The 19,224-nt window shown below is 48.5% G+C and overlaps 1 protein-coding gene across 5 annotated transcripts; it reads left to right on the plus strand.

The window, feature by feature from the left end:
• Window positions 1–854: 854 nt before the first annotated feature.
• SPACA3 (sperm acrosome associated 3) lies at window positions 855–6,844 on the plus strand. 5 transcript variants are annotated; one of them, XM_063629782.1, is made up of 6 exons: window positions 855–991; window positions 1,941–2,012; window positions 4,428–4,733; window positions 5,826–5,984; window positions 6,412–6,490; window positions 6,679–6,844. In XM_063629782.1, exons 1-6 carry the CDS (start codon window positions 958–960, stop codon window positions 6,743–6,745), a joined length of 717 nt encoding a protein of 238 aa, XP_063485852.1. In that variant the 5' UTR covers window positions 855–957; the 3' UTR covers window positions 6,746–6,844. The 5 variants fall into 5 exon arrangements, with proteins under 5 accessions (XP_063485852.1, XP_055113137.2, XP_055113138.1 ...); XM_063629783.1 differs by having other exon boundaries at window positions 860–991; window positions 1,951–2,204; XM_055257162.2 differs by lacking the exon at window positions 1,941–2,012 and having other exon boundaries at window positions 856–991.
• The last annotated feature ends 12,380 nt before the right edge of the window (window positions 6,845–19,224 follow it).

The raw sequence follows: 19,224 nt of genomic DNA on the forward strand, positions 1-19,224 counted from the left end.
CTGCACATCCACCACTGTCTCTGAACACCCACCACCATCCCTGCACATCCATCACCATCCTGGGGCACCTGCTACCATCCCTGGGCACCCACTTCCATCCATGCACACCCATCACTGTGCCTGGGCACCTGCCACCATCCCTGCACACCCACCACCATCCCGGGGCACCCACTACAATCCCTGGGCACCCACTACTGTCCCTGCACACCCACCACTGTGCCTGGGCACCTACCACCATTCCTGCATATCTGCCACCATCCCTGGGCACCCACTACCATCCCTGCACATCCATCACTGTTCTTGCACACCCACCACTGTCTCTGGGCATATCCACCACTATTTCTGGGCACCGACCACCATCCCTGCACATCTATCACCATCCCTGGGCACCCACCATCATCCCTGTGCACCCACCACCATCCCTGCACACACACCATCATCTCTGGGCACCCACTGCCATCCTTGCACACGCACCACTGTCCTTGCACACCTGCTACCATCCCTGGGCACCCATCACCATCTCTGTACATCCATCACCATCCCTGGGTGTCCACCACTATCCGTGGATAATCATCTGAAAGATCTGTTGGGAGAGGAAGTGTCATCCCTCAGTGTAGTGTGTGTGTGTGTGTGTGGTGTGTGTGTGCTTGTGTGTGCATGTGTGTACGTGTGTGCATGGGGGGGCAGAAGTGTGCAAGGGGGCTGGGATTAGATATCCCGCTCTGCCTCTGGACCCTGAGTGGAAGGGCTCAGGTGGGCTAGTCAGAGTTCCGTGGTGGAGCTGTCTGTGGAAGATGAGCTCACAGAGCTGGAGTTCTAGAAGGCCCTCCGTTGGCCTGGAGCCTGCCTTCCCCATTGTTCTCTTAACACCGGGTGCCTGGGGCCCTGGCAAGGTTGTGGGGGACATCCTGAGCTGAAGCAGGGTTTTGGGCCACTGCTGCTGCTGCCATTGTCACCATGGTCTCAGCTCTGCCGGGAGCACCCCTGATCAGTAAGCCCCCTTTCCCTTCTTCCTGGGGCTGTTAACAGGGGCCCTGGGTTGGTCTGGCCAGAGAGGGGTGGAGAAAAACAAGGTGGTGGTTAGGGTGGGGGTGTCCCGGGCTGGAAGAGTGACAAGCTGAGAGAGAGAGAGAGAGAGAGAAACTCTGGAGCTGCTGTGAAATGCTCAGGATGGAATTCCTTTTAAGTCAATTTTCTACCAAAAAAAAAAAAAATCAAAAACAGTCCATGTGTAGCAGTCAATTTGGTTTCCTCCTCTACAATTTAGGGATATTAATCCCACTCCTTTCAATTGCTGAGAGGATTGGATGAGATTAAGTTAGAAAAGCTCTGGGAAAGGCCTGGCACAGTGTTCAAAGGCTTGACAAACTCCACCAGGTTGGCCGCCTCCTCCTTCTCACTCCCCTCACGGTGAGGAAAAGGGCTCATGTCCCTGTGGCCACACCTTTTGTGGACTTGAGTTTCAGAAGCAGCCACAGAGCAGCTACTCCATGCCAGCAACTCTGCAGATAAATAAGACATGCAGATAAATAAGACCGGCCGCCGTTTTTCAGAAGTCAACTTTGTGGTGGGCAAGACTGACATCTATTCCAGCCTGGTGTGACAGAGGAGTGGAAGATCGGGTGTGTGAGAGTGTGGGGTGGGGGGGTGGCCTGCCAGGAGACTCTCACTGGGGAACACACCTCTGATGAGACCCTTCAAGTATGAGTCAGAGTTAACCATGTAGAGGAAAGGAGAGGGTGAATGTTCTAGAGAGCAAGGTCATTGTGAGAGAACAAAGTGGCATTGCTGGAACATAACGTGTGAGTGAGGCAGTGGGCCGCAGGGCTGGGCTGTGAAGGGTCGTGAAGGGCCGTGTGGACCTCCAAGGGGCAGTGACGGTGGGAGCCATCCAAGGTGTCACAGGGCTGGGCTTTTCATTTAACAATAGGTTCTGATGGATGTGTATAGAATAGCTTGGAAGAGTGGTCGAGACAAGATACAAGAAGACCATGAAGGAAGCCCGGATGGAGGTGTGAACCTAGGAAAGGACGGTGCTCTCGGAGGGAAGGTGGAATCCACAGGACATTGGGACTGATTGGTTGGAACTGGGTGAAAGATGTCATGGGGAAGGAGTGAAGAATGACATCCATATTTCCAGTTTGGGTACATGGGTGGCCTATCATGTTTTAAAGCACGTAAGGGAAGTCACAAGGCAGAAGCAGGTATTGATGGGAACAGTGGTTCTGTTTAGATGTGCTGAGTTTGAGGTGCCTGCAGGGCATTCAAGTGGAAGTGTCCAGCCAGTAGTTGCCTCTGAGGTCTTGGGGAAGATGCCACAGGGGTCGCCAGCCTGCAGGCAGTGGCTAACAGCAGGGCTGCCCAGAGGGTTTCCTCAAAGTGGAAGAGAAGAGGGCTCAAGGCAGGAAGGCCTTGGAAAGCAGATCAGTGTTTATGGCCTGGGCAGAAGTGGATTCCACGGAGGATAAGGAGGAGAGTCAGCCAGAGAGGGAGGAGGAAACCTGGGAGAGGGGAGCATCATGGAAACCAGGAGAGGCAAGCCTTTCAACAGGGAGTAGGGGACAGCATGAGTGCGGCTGAGTGCTCCCATAAGACAGAGCTGAAGGGGGCCTCCTTGGACCCGCAGAGCAGTTTCAGCGCGCGGTGGTGGCAGGGAGGCCAATTCACCAGGTTGGAAAACAAATGGGAGGGGAGAAAGCGGTAATTTTCCCCAGGAGTTTGGGCGAGAAGAGGGGGAAAGAGACAAGGGAGTACCAGTCAGCATGAGACTTGAGGGAAGGCATTTAGAAGCTGGAGACTGAGAAAGTCTCTACGAGCAGGGGCAGGAGGAGCAGGAGGGGAATGGTGCTAGTGCACCAGGAGAGGAGGGACAAAGATGGAGCAAGGCTTGGAGATGAAGGACAAATCTAGAGCTTGGAGGGAAGATGGGCCTGCATGGGAGCGGAGGCCCCGCACCCAAACAATGATGGGGTGGAGATGAGGGCGAGGAGGCTACTGATGAGTTTGCAAGTGAGCGGGGCTAAGGCAGAAAGAGGAAGAAATTCCACAAGTGGGCACCTTGCTTTTCTTAGTGCAGCAGGAGACGAGATCTCATTCTGGGAGCCAAGGTGTGGGACAGTGCGGCTTGCTCAAGGACAATACCGAGGGTTTTCATTTCCCGTGAGGGAAATGCGAGAGAGAAATCTGAGCAGAGACAAGCGCGAGTACCAGGGCTAGTTGTAGTTCATAACAGAAACAACAACTCACTTATTTTTAGTGCCAAGAGCTAAGCTGTGCCCACGCCGTTTCTCATTTATTCTTCTAACAATCATACGAGGCAGGTGTTACTCACGTCCTCATTTTATAGAGGAAGAAACAAGGCTCAGGGAGGGCCCAAAGTCAGAGATGGAGCAAGGAGCAGAGGGGGGGGTCCAAGCCGAACCTTGCTGCAAAGCCATGCCCTCAACCACTTTGTCATCCTCGGTGGCATTCAAGGTCCCGTGGAGGTTGGAGACCAGGGACACCCATTGGCACAAAGAGTTTGTACAACTCTTTCACTTTTTGACTCTGTGAAGGCAGAGAGCAGGTGTGGAGGTGCAGAGGTCAAGAGAGGCATGGGAAGGCTTGTCAGAGGTGGTGGGCAGTGGGATAGGAGCTCATAGAAGTGGAGAAATGCGGGTGAGGACAAGAAGCAGGGATGACCAGGGCAGGGGAGGGACTGGCTGAGACACAGTGGAGCCGGAGGGGACTAGGTCTGGGGAGATGAAGGAGCCCTGAGGCTGTGACACCCAGGTGCTAATGTCCTCCGTGATTTGGGGGACTGGTCACACACAGCCAATGATGACAGGGCAGGGAGGTCAAAACAGACAGGCAGGCTGGGCTTCCAGGGAGAAGGGCTTTTTGCAGGTTATGGTTTAGAAGGGGTAGTGGGGGTGGAGGAGACTCTCGGGACATCTCGGGGTCTTGTGTGTGGAGAAAGAGCAGCTTCCCCTTGAGTGGGCTATAGGGGAGCAGTGTTCTGGGGTAGACCTTGTTTCAGTTAAGATCTGGAGATGGAGGCTCAATGCCAGAAGGGCTGTCCCTTGACAATTGGGCTGACAGACCTGTGAACACACCGCCTGGCCACCCTCTCCGGGAGCATCTGCTCAGTGGGGCTTTGGATTTATAGAACTTTGCCTCCATCCAAACTTTGCCCCCATCCAAACTTTGCCCCTTCCTAGTTGTAAAATCTTGGGCCTCAGGACTAAATAATCCGTAATGTGTAATATGGAGCTTACAATAGGTTAGTTTTCTTCCTGTTTGTGGCCTGGGTGGTGTGAAGCAGGATGGGGAAGGACAGGGGCTGGTCTCGGGGCAGGGCTGATGCTGATCAGGAATGCAAGGGGGCTGATACGTGCTGCTGGAGCCTGGCCTTCTGCCCACCCCTTCTCCCCTCTCCCCTTTCCCAGGGGTGCACTCAAGTCCTGTTTCTTCTCCTTCTGTGAGTGGACCGCGGAGGCTGCTGAGCTGCCTGTCATCCCAAAGCTCAGCTCTGAGCCAGAGTGGTGGCTCCACCTCTGCCGCCGGCATAGAAGCCAAGAGCAGGACTCTCGGAAGGCGGTGGTGCCCAGCTGGGATCATGTTGTTGGCCCTGGTCTCTCTGCTCAGCTGCCTGCTACCGTCCAGTGAGGCCAAGGTCTACAGTCGCTGTGAACTGGCCAGAGTGCTACATGACTTCGGGCTGGACGGATACCGGGGATACAGCCTGGCTGACTGTGAGAACCCCTCTTCCTGGCTGGCCCTGGCTTCCCCACACCTCCCTGCCTCTTTCCCTCCCTCTATCCTTCTCATTCAAGGGCTGTGGCTTCGGGAGCCTTTAGAGCCCTTCTGTAAACCGAAGATGATTTGAGATGGCAGGTAGAGAACAGCTGGCACTGAGTTAAACACGCAGTAGGCAGGCAGCAGGCAACCAAATTGGAGTCACCCCTTCATTTTCCCCTGCTGCTAAAGTCAGGGTCAAAGGAGACAAGCAGCTCAGTCCCCTAAACTTAACTATGGCCACAAGGATCAGACATTCATTCTGAAATTAGAAAAGACAAACCGAACAGAGCAGTCATGCCAAACTTTTCAAGCTGGTGGCAGTTTTAGATGGCCATGTGGGAAGGGCAGTCACGCCGGGGCTCATCTTTCCAACAGGTCCAGCACCCTCTACAGATTCCACCTGGGTCTTCCTAATCTTGTTACTGAAGATTTAAGCACTTGTAGGCTGGGCGCGGTGGCTCAGGCCTGTAATCCCAGCACTTTGGGAGGCCAAGGCAGGTGGATCACCTGAGGTCAGGAGTTCGAGACCAGCCAGGCCAACATGGCGAAACCCCATCTCTACTAAAAATACAAAAATTAGCTGGGCATGGTGGCAGGTACATATAATCCCAGCTGCGTAGGAGGCTGAGACAGGAGAATCTCTTGAACCTGGGAGGCAGAGGTTGCAGTGAGCTGAGATCACACCATACACTGCAGCCTGGGTGAAGATTTAGCACTTGTAGATTCATTCAACAAATTTATTGGGCCCTACTACGTGCTGAACAATGAGATAATGGGAAGATTGCTGGGCTAAAAGTCAAGAGGCCTGAGGCCAGCCCTGACCCATGCTATTTGGTAGCTGGATGGGACCCTGGGTGAGTCGCTGTGCACCTCTAAACCTCGATTGATTGATTGGTTTGCAAAGCAGGTAGGAGGGCACCTGCCCCAATCACCTTGATCAGGCAGGCGAGGCTCAGTGGAGCCAGCGTGGGACCTGTGCAGTGAGCACCCTGGTCTGGGGTGGCCGTAACCGTCTGACCCCCATGCCTGTGCTCTGCCCTATGCAGGGGTCTGCCTTGCTTATTTCACAAGCGGTTTCAACACAGCTGCTGTGGACCACCAGGCTGATGGGAGCACCAACAACGGGATCTTCCAGATCAACAGCCGAAGGTGGTGCAGAAACCTCACCCCGAACTTCCCCAATGTGTGCCGGATGCACTGCTCAGGTAGCTGGGTCTGGGCCCAGGGCTGGCAGGAGTCAGGCCCTGCATTAGCTTTTGTTTCATTTCCAGTTTAGTTTGCTACCCCAATCTCTGAGTGAGGGTTCCCCCACATCAGGCTGGGCCCACGGAGGAGAGGGAGATGGGACAAGGGATGAGGGTAGGCCTTCCATCAGTCTGAATTGGGGTCCCAGATAGGCGACTGCCTTAGGGCTGTAGGAATGGAGGGAGGATTGTTTCTGACAGAGGGGGAGAGGGATAGGGTGGTACCTGTGCTTCCAGAGTGGTTGAGACAGGATTGGATTTAGGGGAGTGGAGTGTGTGTGTGTGTGTGTGTGTGTGTGGAGAGAGAGAGACAGACAGATACACACAGACACACACACCCCTGGATGTCTCCTGCTCTCTCATTGTGTTTCTCTGCTTATCACCCCAGATTTGTTGAATCCTAATCTCAAGGATACCGTTATCTGTGCCATGAAGATCACCCAACAGCCTCAGGGTCTGGGTTACTGGTAAGTAACTTGGGCTGGAGCCCCGCCGCGGTGGTATGGTTAGGACTGGTGGGCAGCAGCAGGGAACAAACCCCTTTCCTTCCTCACTTCTGGTTTAGAGCCCACACTCTCCTTCCTGTTCTTCTCTAGGCAGTGACTGGCAACTGCAGCTGATATGATCTCTCCTCTTCTCTGTTCTCCATCCTCAGGGAGGCCTGGAGGCATCACTGCCAGAGAAAAGACCTCACTGAATGGGTGAATGGCTGTGACTTCTAGGATGGACGGAATCTTGCACAGCAGGCTGGGAAATGTGGTTTGGTTCCTGACCTAGGCTTGGAAAGACGAGCCAGTGAATAAAGGATGGTTGAACGTGAATGTGGCTCTCAGCTCTCAGTGTGTCTGCAGGTGCCATGTCAGAGCCAGAGCACCTCCGTTTTCCCTCACCTCACCTGTCCGCTTGGGCTGGGCTTCCAGTGGACTCCAGAAGGCCCAGCAGCAGAAGCTTACCTCCATTTCTGGTGGCCTGGGGCAGGTGTTTGGGGGGGCATCAGTGCATTTTTTGTCTACCACATCTGGCAAAGTTTGGGTCTAGGGTGGTCAGATTTAACAAAACAAATACATAACAAACAACAAAAACAGGATGCCCCAGTTTAATTTGAACTTTGGATATACAACAAATAATTTTAAGCATGTCCAAAATATTGCAAAGGAACATATTTATATTAAAACTATTTGACGTTTATCCAAAATTTAAACTTTACTGGGTGTCCTATGTTTTACCTGGCAACCCTAGCTGGGTCTAGGGCTGTGCACCTCTGGCTTGATTGGGAAGGTCCTTGGGACACTTATTTTCTGCAGCTTTGGTTGCAGATGGTGGTCACTGTGCTTTGGCCCTCCAGCTGTGACTGCTAACACACACCCCTGCCACGCCGGGGTTGCTGCTTGGTCGCGGGAGAAGAGTGACCACCCCGAGCTTCTGCTCTCACCTTGCTCTCTCGTGCCCTCTCGTGGCGGAAGATTCAAGTGCCGCTGATAGAGACAGTGCGCTCACTTTGCCCACTACCGCTAGGAGGTTGGAGGATGGGATGGGAGTGACCGTGGCTTTCAATCCGTGCAGCCTTCTGCCTTAGTCAGCACACGGGAAGCCCAGAAAAAGCGTGGTCCCCTGCTAATCTGGAACGACTGCCTCTAAAGGAGGAAGGTGGGTGGGTCTCAGGATCACAGTGGATGTGGTGGCAACAGCAGCAGTTGCAGGGACACGATGATGTGTGAGAAGCCTGAGCCCTGAGTTCAGATTGTAGATTCTTCTGGAAAGGCTCCAAAGAAACCTGCAAGTACTGAACTGTTGGTTGAGGCATGGCTGGTGACTCTTAGGGAGAGGACGGGACGACAATGTCGCTCCCCACCATCCTCCTCCACCTAACTAATTCAACTACCCTGAATGCCTCTGGGTCAGCAAACACCAGAGGGGCATGAAGTGTCCACAATTAGCGAGGCAGGCCAGTTTCCTTCCCCTGCTGGTCTGGTCAAGATGATGATGAAACTTGACAGCGACTCATGCAAGGGGACAGAGTGGTGAAGAACCCTGCTGGGAGTAGGGGCGTCAATGACTAATGGAGCTATTAAATCGTAAGTAGGGAGAAGCTGCTGTCTTTTTAACATTAAGGCAAACACGGTGTGCCTACCATGTGCCATGCATTATCTAATCTAGACCCTAGAACAATAGCTATGATGCAGGTACCATTATGACCACCATTCCATAGACAAGGGGAAACAGAGGCTCAGATGAGATAAATTTGCACCCAGCTCAGTGTGACTCCACATGTATGCTTACTCACTGTACTTTGCTGAGGGGTTGTTGTTATGGTCATCTGGCCTGGGACCCATGACCCATCCATCTTTCTTTTTTTTAAATTTATTTTTATTTTTTGTAAGACAAATTAAAAATTTTATTTATTTTTATTTGTACAACTTATGGGGTACCTGTGCGATTCTGTTACACATGCAGATTGCATAGTGGTCAAGACAGGACTTTTAAAGTATCCCTCATCTGAGTAATGTACACTGTCTCCGTTAAGTAATTTTTCATTGTCCACCCCCCTCATACCTTGCATTGTTCTGAATCTCCATTGTCTATTATTCTAGTCCTTTTTTTTGAGATGTCTATTATTCTAGTCCTTTTTTTTGAGTGCTCCAGTCCTTTTTCTTGAGCATTCTGTCGCCCAAGCTGGAGTGCAGTGGTGCGATCTCAGCTCACTGCAACCTCTGCCTCCCAGGCTCAAGAGAGTCTCGTGCTCAGCCTCCTGAGTATAGGCGCCCGCCACCGCGCCTGGCTAATTTTTGTATTTTTAGTAGAGATGGGGTTTCACCATGTTGACCAGGCTGGTCTTGAACTCCTGACCTCGTGTAATTTGCCCACCTTGGCCTCCCAAAGTGCTGAGATTACAGGCATCAGCTACCGTGCCTGGCCCCTATTATTCCACTCTTTATGTCCATGTGTACACATTTTTTCACACCCACTTAGGAGTGAGAACATGTGACATTTGACTTTCTGTCCCTGGCATTTTTCACTTAAGATAATGACCTCCAATTCCAACCATGTTGCTGCAAAAGACATGATTTCATTCTTTTTTTTAGGGCTCAATAGTATTCCATTGTGTATATATACCAAATTCTCTTTTTCCATTCATCCATTACACTTAGGTTGGTTCCATATCTTTGCTATTGTGAACAGTGTTTTGATAAACATATGAATGCAGATGTCTTTTTGACATAATGGTTTCTTTTCCTCTGGGTAGATACCCAGTAAAATGATTGCTAAATTGAATGGTGGTTCTACTTTTAGTTCTTTGAGGAATTGCCATACTATTTTCCACAGATGTATTAATTTACACTCCCACTAACAGTGTATAAGAGTTCCCTTTTTTCTGCATCATCACCAACATTTGTTGTTTACTGCCTTTTTAATAAGAGATATTCTGGTTGGGGTGAGATGATATTTCATTGTGGTTTTAATTTGCATTTCTCTATAATCAGTGATGTTGAACATTTTTTCATATAACTGTTGACCATTTATATGTCTTCTTTAAAAATGACTATTTATGTCCTTTGCCCACTTTTTTGTTTTTTTTTTGAGAAAGGGTCTTGCTTTGTTGCCCATGCTGGAGTGCAGTGGTTTGATCATGGCTTATGGCAGCCTTGACCTCCTGGGCTCAAGCAATCCTCCCACCTCAGCCTCTGGAGTAGCTGAGACTACAGGCATATGCCACCACACCTGGCTAATTTTTGTTTTTTCATAGAGACAAGTTTTCACTATTTTGCCCAGGTTGGTCTCGAACTCTGGGACTCAAGCAATCCTCCTGCCTTGACCTCTCAAAGTGCTGGGATTTTAGGCATGAGCCGCCATGCCTGACTTGTCCACTTTTTAATAGGATTGTTTCTGTTTTTGAGTTGTTTGAGTTCTTTGTATATGCTACATATTAGTCCCCTGTTGAATGAATAGTTTGCAAATATTTTCTCCCGTTCTACAAGTTGTTTATTCTGTTGATTATTTCTTTTCCTGTGCAGAAGCTTTTTTTTTTTTTTTTTTGAGACGGAGTCTCGCTCTGTCGCCCAGGCTGGAGTGCGGTGGCACGATCTCGGCTCACTGCATGCTCCGCCTCCCGGGTTCACGCCATTCTCCTGCCTCAGCCTCTCCGAGTAGCTGGGACTACAGGCGCCCGCCACCATGCCCGGCTAATTTTTTGTATTTTTAGTAGAGACAGGGTTTCACCGTGGTCTCGATCTCCTGACCTCGTGATCTGCCCGCCTCGGCCTCCCAAAGTGCTGGGATTACAAGCGTGAGCCACCGCGCCCGGCAGCTTTTTAGTTTAAGTCCCATTTGTCTATTTTTCATTTTGTTGCCTATGTTTTTGAGGTCTTAGTCATAAGTTACTTACCTAGACTAATGTTCAGGAGAGTTTTCTCTAGGTTTCTTTCTAGTATTTTTATAGTTTTGAGTCTTAAATTTAAGTCTTTAATCCATCTTGAATTGATTTTTGTATATGATGAGAGACGGGTCGTTTCATTCTTCTGCACATGGCAGAAGTTTTCCCAGCATCGTTTGTTGAAAAAAGCGTCCTTTCCCCAACATATGTTCTTGTCAGCTTTGTCAAAATTCAGTTGGCTGTAAATATGTGGCCTTATTTCTGAGTTCTCCACCCTGCTCCACTGATCTGTGAGTCTGTTTTTTATACCAGTACCATGCTGTTTCGGCTACTATAGCCTTGTAATATAATTTGAAATCAGATAATGTGATGCCTCCGGCTTTGTTCTTTTTGCTTAGGATTGCTTTGGCTATTTGGGCCCTTTTTTGGTTTCATATAAATTTTAGGATTTTTTTTCTAATTCTCTGGAAAATGATGTTGGTATTTTGATAGGGATTGCATTGAATCTGTAGGTTGCTTTGGGAAGTATGGTCGTTTTAATGATTTTAATTCTTCCAGTCCATGGTCCAACCATCCATCTTTGAAGGATTCGTGCCTTCTACTTCAACTTCAGACTTCTGTTGCCTGCCTGGCCTGGTTGCTTCACTGGGTCCCATTCAGCTTGTCTGGGAGAGGAGCCCAGGAGTAGGTATAGTGAAGCTCTTGGAACCAAAGAGAACATTGTTAAAGGATTTGGGGGCTGTGAGCAGTGATGATGGTCACAGTCTCTTCAAGATGGGGCTGGACTGGGATCAGGCCTGGACAAGGGACCCTAAAGGCCTGGGCTGGGTGGTTGACCAGGAGCAGGTGAAGACGGAGATGGAGAAGGAGTATTTAGGCAAGAGGGCCCTGATCAAAGCCAGGGAGGCCTCCCCTGTGATGAGGGCTACAGAGTGTGCAGGCCCATCTGAATGTAGAGGCCAGGGAGCCTCTATGTTGAGAGCTCAGCTCCTGAGGGACATGCTCAGGTTGGTGAGAGTAACCAGGCCATGTCCTGGTGTCTCTCTCCTTCCACATCACTCAGCCCACTTACCATGGGCCATTAAGTCTTACCTCTTTTACTTTCTTTATATCTCTAGAAACTCTCCCTCCTTTCTATCCACATGCAGCTGTTTTAAATCAAGTCCTCATCACCTCTTCCCAAGGACAGTTGCAATGGCTTCCTAAGAGTGTTCGTGTCTCTAACCTTGGTCCTTGCCACTCTACCTCCTCCCTCAGAGTGAGCTTTCTATCTTGTTTCTGCCCTGCATCCTAAGCCCAATAGCTTTTCTTATCTTTGGGTTAAAGTTCAAGTTCCTTGGCTTGGTATACAAGGTCTTTCATGACCAAGACTCAGCTGACCGCTACAGATTCAACTCTCACCTGTTCGGAAACTTTTGCTCTAGCTGGTTTGTGTCCTTGGCGGTTAGTTTCCCGAGGCTAGCATGCTGCTTCACGCCTTTCATCATCACCGACCATTCTTCTCCCATTCATTACACTCTGTCCCTTGAGTGCAACAAGCTGTTTGCACCACAGGTTCTCTGTACCTGCTCTTTTGTCTTCCTGGAATTTTATTTCTTCAGATCTTTGTTTTGATTTTTTTTTGAATTTCAAACTGCAAGGTTTTTTATTACAGAAAAAATTTTGGTGCCATGTGTTTGTCGTATCGAGTGAGTAGAATACAAAGATAACCAAAGGTAACCAGTGCTAACCCAGGGCTCACTTGTTCACACTTTAAATTTCCAGTTTCTTAAATAGATTTAATTTTTGGCTCTAGACTCCTATCCTAGCTGTTTGATTGCTTGATACATAATTAAAACCAAACATGTCTAAAGCTGCAGTCAATCCTCCTAAAACAATGTCCTTACCCTACTTATGTTAATTTTATTATTCTTCTTCCAGTCACTCAAATTTGAACATACTGTCATCTTTGACTTTTTCCTCTCCATTTGCCACAGCCATCCTATAAGGTCTCTGTAATATCTTCAACTTCCACCGCCCTTTCAGATCTTGTTGCTTCCAGTCAAGTCTGAACTGTGCCTCTCACATAGTATTCTTTTTTTAAATTATTGTACTTTAAGTTCTAGGGTACATGTGCACAACGTGCAGGTTTGTTACATATGTATACATGTGTACATGTGTTTTGGTTTTTTGAGATAGGGTCTCGCTCTGTGGCCCAGGCTGGAGTACAGTGGTGCGATCATAGCTCACTGCAGCCTCCTGAGTAGCTGGGACTACCGGTGGACGCCACCAGGCCCAACTAATATTTTGATATTTTTGCGGAAATGCATTTCCTCAGACCTTTGGGTGACGCTCCCTTTTTCTTCAGTCAGGTCTTGTCTCAGTTTCACCTCCTCAAAGTGACCTCTCTGACTACTGTAGCTGAAGGAGTCTTTCCCCTCTTTGTCACTATCTTAGCACTACAGCATGCTCCATTATCTGAAATTATTTCATGCACTTCTGAATTTGTGTATATCCCCTTTTCACTTGCCTGTGCTAGATTGTAAGCACCATGGGGGCAGAAAATTTGTTTGTTCCTTATATGTCTAGCACCTAGAATAGTACCTGGCACATTATACTCAATAAAAAAAAATGAACCTGTTGAATGCATGATTGATGCATGAATGAATGAATGGTAGGCACTCAGCTAATGTTTGCAGAATCAGTGAGTGAATGGGGCTTGATACCATCTAATATGCAACAACTGATTCAATGATATTACTTAAGCACTACCTATGTGCCAGACCCTAGGCATCCCTCCAGATGGACCCACTGCCACCCCCTGCCCCGTGCCCCCGGGGATCCCTCTCTTGGGGAGACTCTGTATCCCTCAGCCAGGTAACCACTCTGGCTGCTTTTCATACAAGTCCTGCCTGCCTCCTCCTTGTCCATACGTGGTGTAGAGGGAGCTCAGCATGGTTTGGGCAGTTTGGGCAGAGGTGGAGCCATGGGGTTTTCTCCTTTTTCTTAGCCACCTGACCTTGGAAAAGTCACTCCACCTCTCAGAGCTCAGTGTTCCTCATGGGCAAGAGGAGGAAATGAAGGCCATCTTGGAATATTGTATCAATTGCACCTATAATCTATCATTGTAATCTATAATATAGAGCAGTGACGCACCCAGCATAGTGCCTGGCACAGAGTGGGGCTTCAGAAATGCTGGCTCATCTGGTTTTCCTGAGCTCTGGGGGTAGCAAGTTCCAACCTACCTGGGGAGGAATGGGTGGGAACAGGACATGCCTGCCAGTGACCAGGGCTTCCTTAGGAGACCTGTACTGTGTCCTTCTCACTGTTTGCTAAGAAGAGAAAGAGAAAGGGGAAGGTGTGAGAAGGAGGAGAAGGGGAATGGTTTGGGAGAAGTAGTAGAGAGTCCTATGGAAAGTAGGGGAGAATTCAATGAATTTTTGTTATTTTTGGTAAGTCTTCCCCTTCTTGGATTAGTTTGGCTCCAGGAGACAGATTTAAAATGGGCTTTTCTATATCTTTTGTGCTAAGGGTTGACTGAATGTTCCTCGGGATGATTGGCCTGCTAAGGTGCTGTCCCTTCTCTACCTGTAGGTACAGGTGAGGGTGGCAGAGGCCCCTGGCAGCTGAAGGAGGCTTTGCGGGGTGCTCTTTCTGTGTGGTCCATGCCCTCAGCTGGGTATGGTGGTTTTTCTCCACTCTAAGCACTGGCCTGAAGCTTCTAGGGTAGGGGAACTGTGGGAGGTGGGCCAGTCAGAGGGCACCCAGAATTTCCTGGACCCCATCACCTCCGTGCCTATGGCAGACATTGCAAACTGAGTACAAGCCTTTATCTTTACTGAGCTGGCATGTGTCCAGGAATCTTTCTTTTCTTTTTTTTTTTTTTTTTGAGATGGAGTCTCACTCTGTCAACCAGGCTGGAGTGCAGTGGTGTGATCTTGGCTCATTGCAACCTCTGCCTCCCGGGTTCAAGTGATTCTCCCACATCAGCCTCCCAAGTAGCTGGGACTACAGGTGCACACCACCACGCCTGGCTAATTTTTGTATCTTTAATAGAGACAGGGTCTCATCATGTTGGCCAGGCTGGTCTTGAACTCAAGTGATCTGCCTACCTTAGCCTCCCAAAGTGCTGGAATTACAGGTGTGAGCCACCACGCCCAGCCGAGGAATCTTTCTCGACAGTTCAATGGTAGTCACTCTCGATGGAGTTGGCATGTAGAATGGGACCTCTTAATCATCTCTGACCTACCCTATGTTGGCCATCACAACAGCACAGCATCCAGAGGAGATTGAGATGGTCACCCCCATTTTTAGGAGGAAACTGAGCCTCAGAGAAGTTCTAGAGCTTGCCTAAGGAAGCACAGTTGGCCGGAGCTGGGACTTGGATGGGGCTGCCAGATTGCCAAGGCCATGCTTCATCCTCAGCCGTAGCTGGACTAGCACTTGGACTCTCAGCAGGCCGCCCCCTGGAGTGGGAAGGCATAGTTGAGGGATGAGGGGCAGTGGAGAGATAGCCCACCTATCCACAGGGGATCCATCATTCTCCAAGCCCTCCAGCTTCTCTTCTGCCACCAAGCCTCTGCCCAGGTATCTGCTCTGCAAACTTGCCTGCCTGGCAACTTCTACCCATCTCTCAAGGCTTCAGTCAAAACCTGCTCTGACTCAGCCAGCCACACCCAGGTGCTTCTGCTGCAATGAGCACACTGTGCCCTGGGTACCTTTGTTGCTCTTGCTGCTCAAGTGTTTCTTTCTTTCTTTCTTCTTTCTTTCTTTCTTTCTTTCTTTCTTTCTTTCTTTCTTTCTTTCTTCTTTCTTCTTTCTTCTTTCTTTCTTTCTTCTTTCTTCTTTCTTTCTTCTTTTCTTTCTTTCTTTCTTTCTTTTCTTTCTTTTTCTTTCTTCTTTCTTTCTTTTTCTTTCTTTCTTTCTTTCTTTCTTTCTTTCTTTCTTTCTTTCTTCTTTCTTTCTTCTTTCTTTCTTTCTTTCTTTCTTTCTTTCTTTCTTTCTTTCTTCTTTCTTTCTTTCTTCTTTCTTGCTATCTTTCTTTCTTCTTTCTTGCTTTCTTTCTTTCTTTCCTTCTTTCCTTTTCTTTCTTTCTTCCTTCTTTCCTTTCTTTCTTCTTTCCTTTTCTTTCTTTCTTCCTTCCTTCCTTTCTTTCTTCTTTCTTTCTTTCTTTCTTTCTTTCTTTCTTTCTCTTTCTTTTCTTTCTTTCTTTCTTTCTTCTTTTCTTTCTATGGAGTCTCTGTCTGTCTCCAGGCTGGAGTGCAGTGGTGCGATCTTGGCTCACTGCAACCTCTGCCTCCCAGCTTCAAGCAATTCTCCTACCTCAGCCTCCCGAGTACCTGGGACTACAGGCGTCTGCCACCATGCCCAGCTAATTTTTGTATTTTTAGTAGAGACAGGGTTTCACCATATTGGCCAGGATGGTCTCGCTCTCTTGACCTCGTGATCTGCCCACCTCAGCCTCCCAAAGTGCTGGGATTACAGGCGTGAGCCACCGTACTGTTCAGGTGTTTCTGTACATGCCTGTTGCCCACCTCTGCCCACTTAGACTGTGTCTTCTTGATATATGAATTCCCAGTATCTAGCTCAGTGCCTGGCACATAGTGAGCACACAGAAAATGCTCGTGGAGTGATGGGGTCAGGGCAGAGACTCCAGCGTGGTGCTGGGAAGTTTCCTTCCGGGAGGCTGGTTGAGCTGGTTGTGCTTTGGTTTCCACCTGTCACTTTGTATTGGGTCTATTTTAACTCAGATAGAACTGTTTTGTAAAGAAGCCACAAAAGGCAGAATTACACTAAAGACAAATGGCCTATAATGGTGATAAGTTTGCCACTTCCTTCAGAGGCATGGGGGAGAGAACAGCTTCAAGGAGGTAAAAAATCCGAATTCTCCATCCCAAAGCATCACTCACAGTCATTATCAGGGGGGCGGATTTTCTTTTCAACAAAAAGCAAAACACCATTGCGGCCTTGCTCAGAAACAAATGAGATGTCAGCAGTGGGGCATGTTTGGAGTCTCAGTGGCAGCCAGCGAACATTATGCATGCATTCCCGGGTGCAGGGCATGCAGGGGGCATGTTCTTGAAGAGCCAGGCCATGGGGGTGTCTGCAAAGTGGACGCTACAGTTGCTTTTTATGTGCACAGGTCTCTTCCTTCAGCCCTCGAATCTCCACATGCATAAAATAATTTTATGAAATCACGTTTCCAAGTTTTTCTGTTCATATTCATTTTCTGCTCGTTCATTCGTTTTGCCATCTGTGAGAACGCACAAGCTGCAGCAGGTGCCAAAGGTTTAAAAAAATTATGGCAGAAAACACTTAACACTGATCAAAAGCTATCTATCCTTTTATTTTTTCTTCTTTCTGTAAATTGAAAAATGACAGTCATTATGTGATTTTAGGAGAAGAAATGTTGATTGCATTTTGTGGTACTGTGGTGTTCTTTTGTAGGATTGTTTAGCACTTTCTCGATCAGGGTGACTTTGCCTAGCATCAGTGGATCCCTAGAGGATCACAGATGGGCTCTGGGGGTCCATAACCCTCCTGAAATTATATGCAAAAATTTTGTTTTGTTTTATCAAGTAGCTGGGACTAGAGGCATGCACCGCCACGCCTGGCTAATTTTTTGTATTTTTCATAGAGATGGGGTTTTGCCATGTTGCCCAGGCTGGTCTTGAACTCCTGAAGTCAAGTGATCCTCCCACCTCAGCCTCCCAAAGTGCTGGGATTATAGGTGTGAGCCACGGCACCCAGCCTGTAGGCAAAATTTTACGTATATCTTTGTGACCATGTGCATTTTTTGGGGGAGAGAGTTTACAGCTTCATCTTATTTTTAAGAGTCAGTGATCCAAATAAGATTAAACATCAATGTTCTACAGGAAGAAAAGAGAAAAGAAGAAAAGATAGAAAGTGTTTTATACACTTAAACTTATTTAATCCTCATAATAAGCCTGAAAACTAAGCATCAGCATTTCTGTTTTATAGATGGAGAAATGGGGGCTCTGAGCAGTCAATTAAATATGTGCTTAGATGCCTGACGTTCACTTACAACTTCAACTCATAGACTGTTAGAGTCGGGAGGCAGCAAAGGGATTATCTGTCCATTTTCATCTCCTTCCCTTTTATACAGGAGGAAACTGAGGCCCATAGAAGTGAAGTGAACTGGGCCTAAAGTCATGTTTATGTATTCCTAAGGCTAACAGGTTATTCTAGGGGGCATGAGGTCCATGGGGACACGAAACAGGACTGTAGGACCCAACCCTGCTTGAGGACAGGTGGAAGGAGGAGAATCTCTTACTAATTCAATTTAACATTTGATGAAACCAGTACTCACTTGTTTTTCAAGAATAAAGCAGTGGGTTGGCAAAGACTTTGGTCAAAGTCAGAAGACTGAGTTTTGTTTTTGTTTTTTTTTGTTTTTGTTTGCAGTTTCAGTTTGCAGCAGAAACAGATTAGAAACTCAGTCTTCTGGCTGGGCGCGGTGGCTCACGCCTGTAATCCCAGCACTTTGGGAGGCCGAGGTAGGCGGATCACCTGAGGTCAGGAGTTTGAGACCAGCCTGACCAACATGGTGAAACCCGTTTCTACTAAAAATACAAAAAGTTAGCCAGGTGTGGTGGCTGGAACCTGTTATCCCAGCTACTCGGGTGGCTGAGGTAGGAGAATCGCTTGAACCCAGGAGGCAGAGGTTGCAGTGAGCCGAGATCACGCCACTGCACTCCAGCCTGGGTGCGACAGGGCCAGACTCCATCTCAATAAAAACAAAAACAAAAACAAAAAAACAAAAACAAAACTCAGTCTTCTGACTTTGACCAAAGTCTTTGCCAACCCACTGCTTTATTCTTGAAAAACAAGTGAGTACTGGTTTCATCAAATGTTAAATTGAATTAGTAAGAGATTCTCCTCCTTCCACCTGTCCTCAAGCAGGGTTGGGTCCTACAGTCCTGTTTCGTGTCCCCATGGACCTCATGCCCCCTAGAATAACCTGTTAGCCTTAGGAATACATAAACACCTGCACAAAACGATCCCATGTGCTAAGAGGCTAAGAATCTCCAGTGAGTGGGGAGAAAGGCATTAGCTCAAGAAATCAACCCTTGGCTTGGGAAATGTCTTCATAACCTCTTGGGGAGCAAAGGAAAGAGCTTGAAGGACTTCAGCCGTGACACTCCTCTCAGCATGATGGCCAGGCCCTTCATCCTTCGGCACCTGCCTACCTCTCAGTGGGTCATTTAGAACATTTGCCCCTTCATGTCTTTGCTTGGGTTCTCCTGGACCTGTGTGCAATCCCCCGGGCTGTGCCTCCTCCAGCCTCCTGGGCTTCGCATATGCTGCTCTCTCACTTCCCTTCAGCTGGAAAACCCAGATTCATCTTTTGCAGCCTTCTGTTTACTTGTCAGTATCCCTTGCTCAGATTAGAAATTCCTTGCCTCACTGCAAGTGCCCGGCAAGGTAGCAGTCAATCATATAAGGGCATGGCAGGTGCACCTGGGCCCTTCCTGAATTTGCCCCTTCTTTCTTCCCCTGCTCCCTTCCCTATTATGCCAGAGAGCTTGTTCTGTGCAGTGGAGGGTCTGCCCTGGCTGTGTGCGGGTCAAGGCTGGCTGCATTCTCTCTCCCTGCTTTAGCAATTGCTTGCCCATTCTCTCCCCCCGCTTTAGCAATTGCTTGCCCTCTCTGAGCCCGCTTTTCTTTGTCACATGGGAGCTGATTCATTGGGATCTCATGGAGGCCCTCAGCCCCGTGCAGAGTTTGGTTCTCAAAATTGAACAAAAATCTCTGAACTTGTGGAGGAAGAGGTTTCCTTTGGGTCTGTGGGCTCAGGTGGGCTGTGCTGAGCTTTACCTGAGGGAACAC

Source organism: Symphalangus syndactylus, chromosome 20 (genome assembly GCF_028878055.3).
Source record: "Symphalangus syndactylus isolate Jambi chromosome 20, NHGRI_mSymSyn1-v2.1_pri, whole genome shotgun sequence".
NCBI lineage: Eukaryota > Metazoa > Chordata > Mammalia > Primates > Hylobatidae > Symphalangus > Symphalangus syndactylus.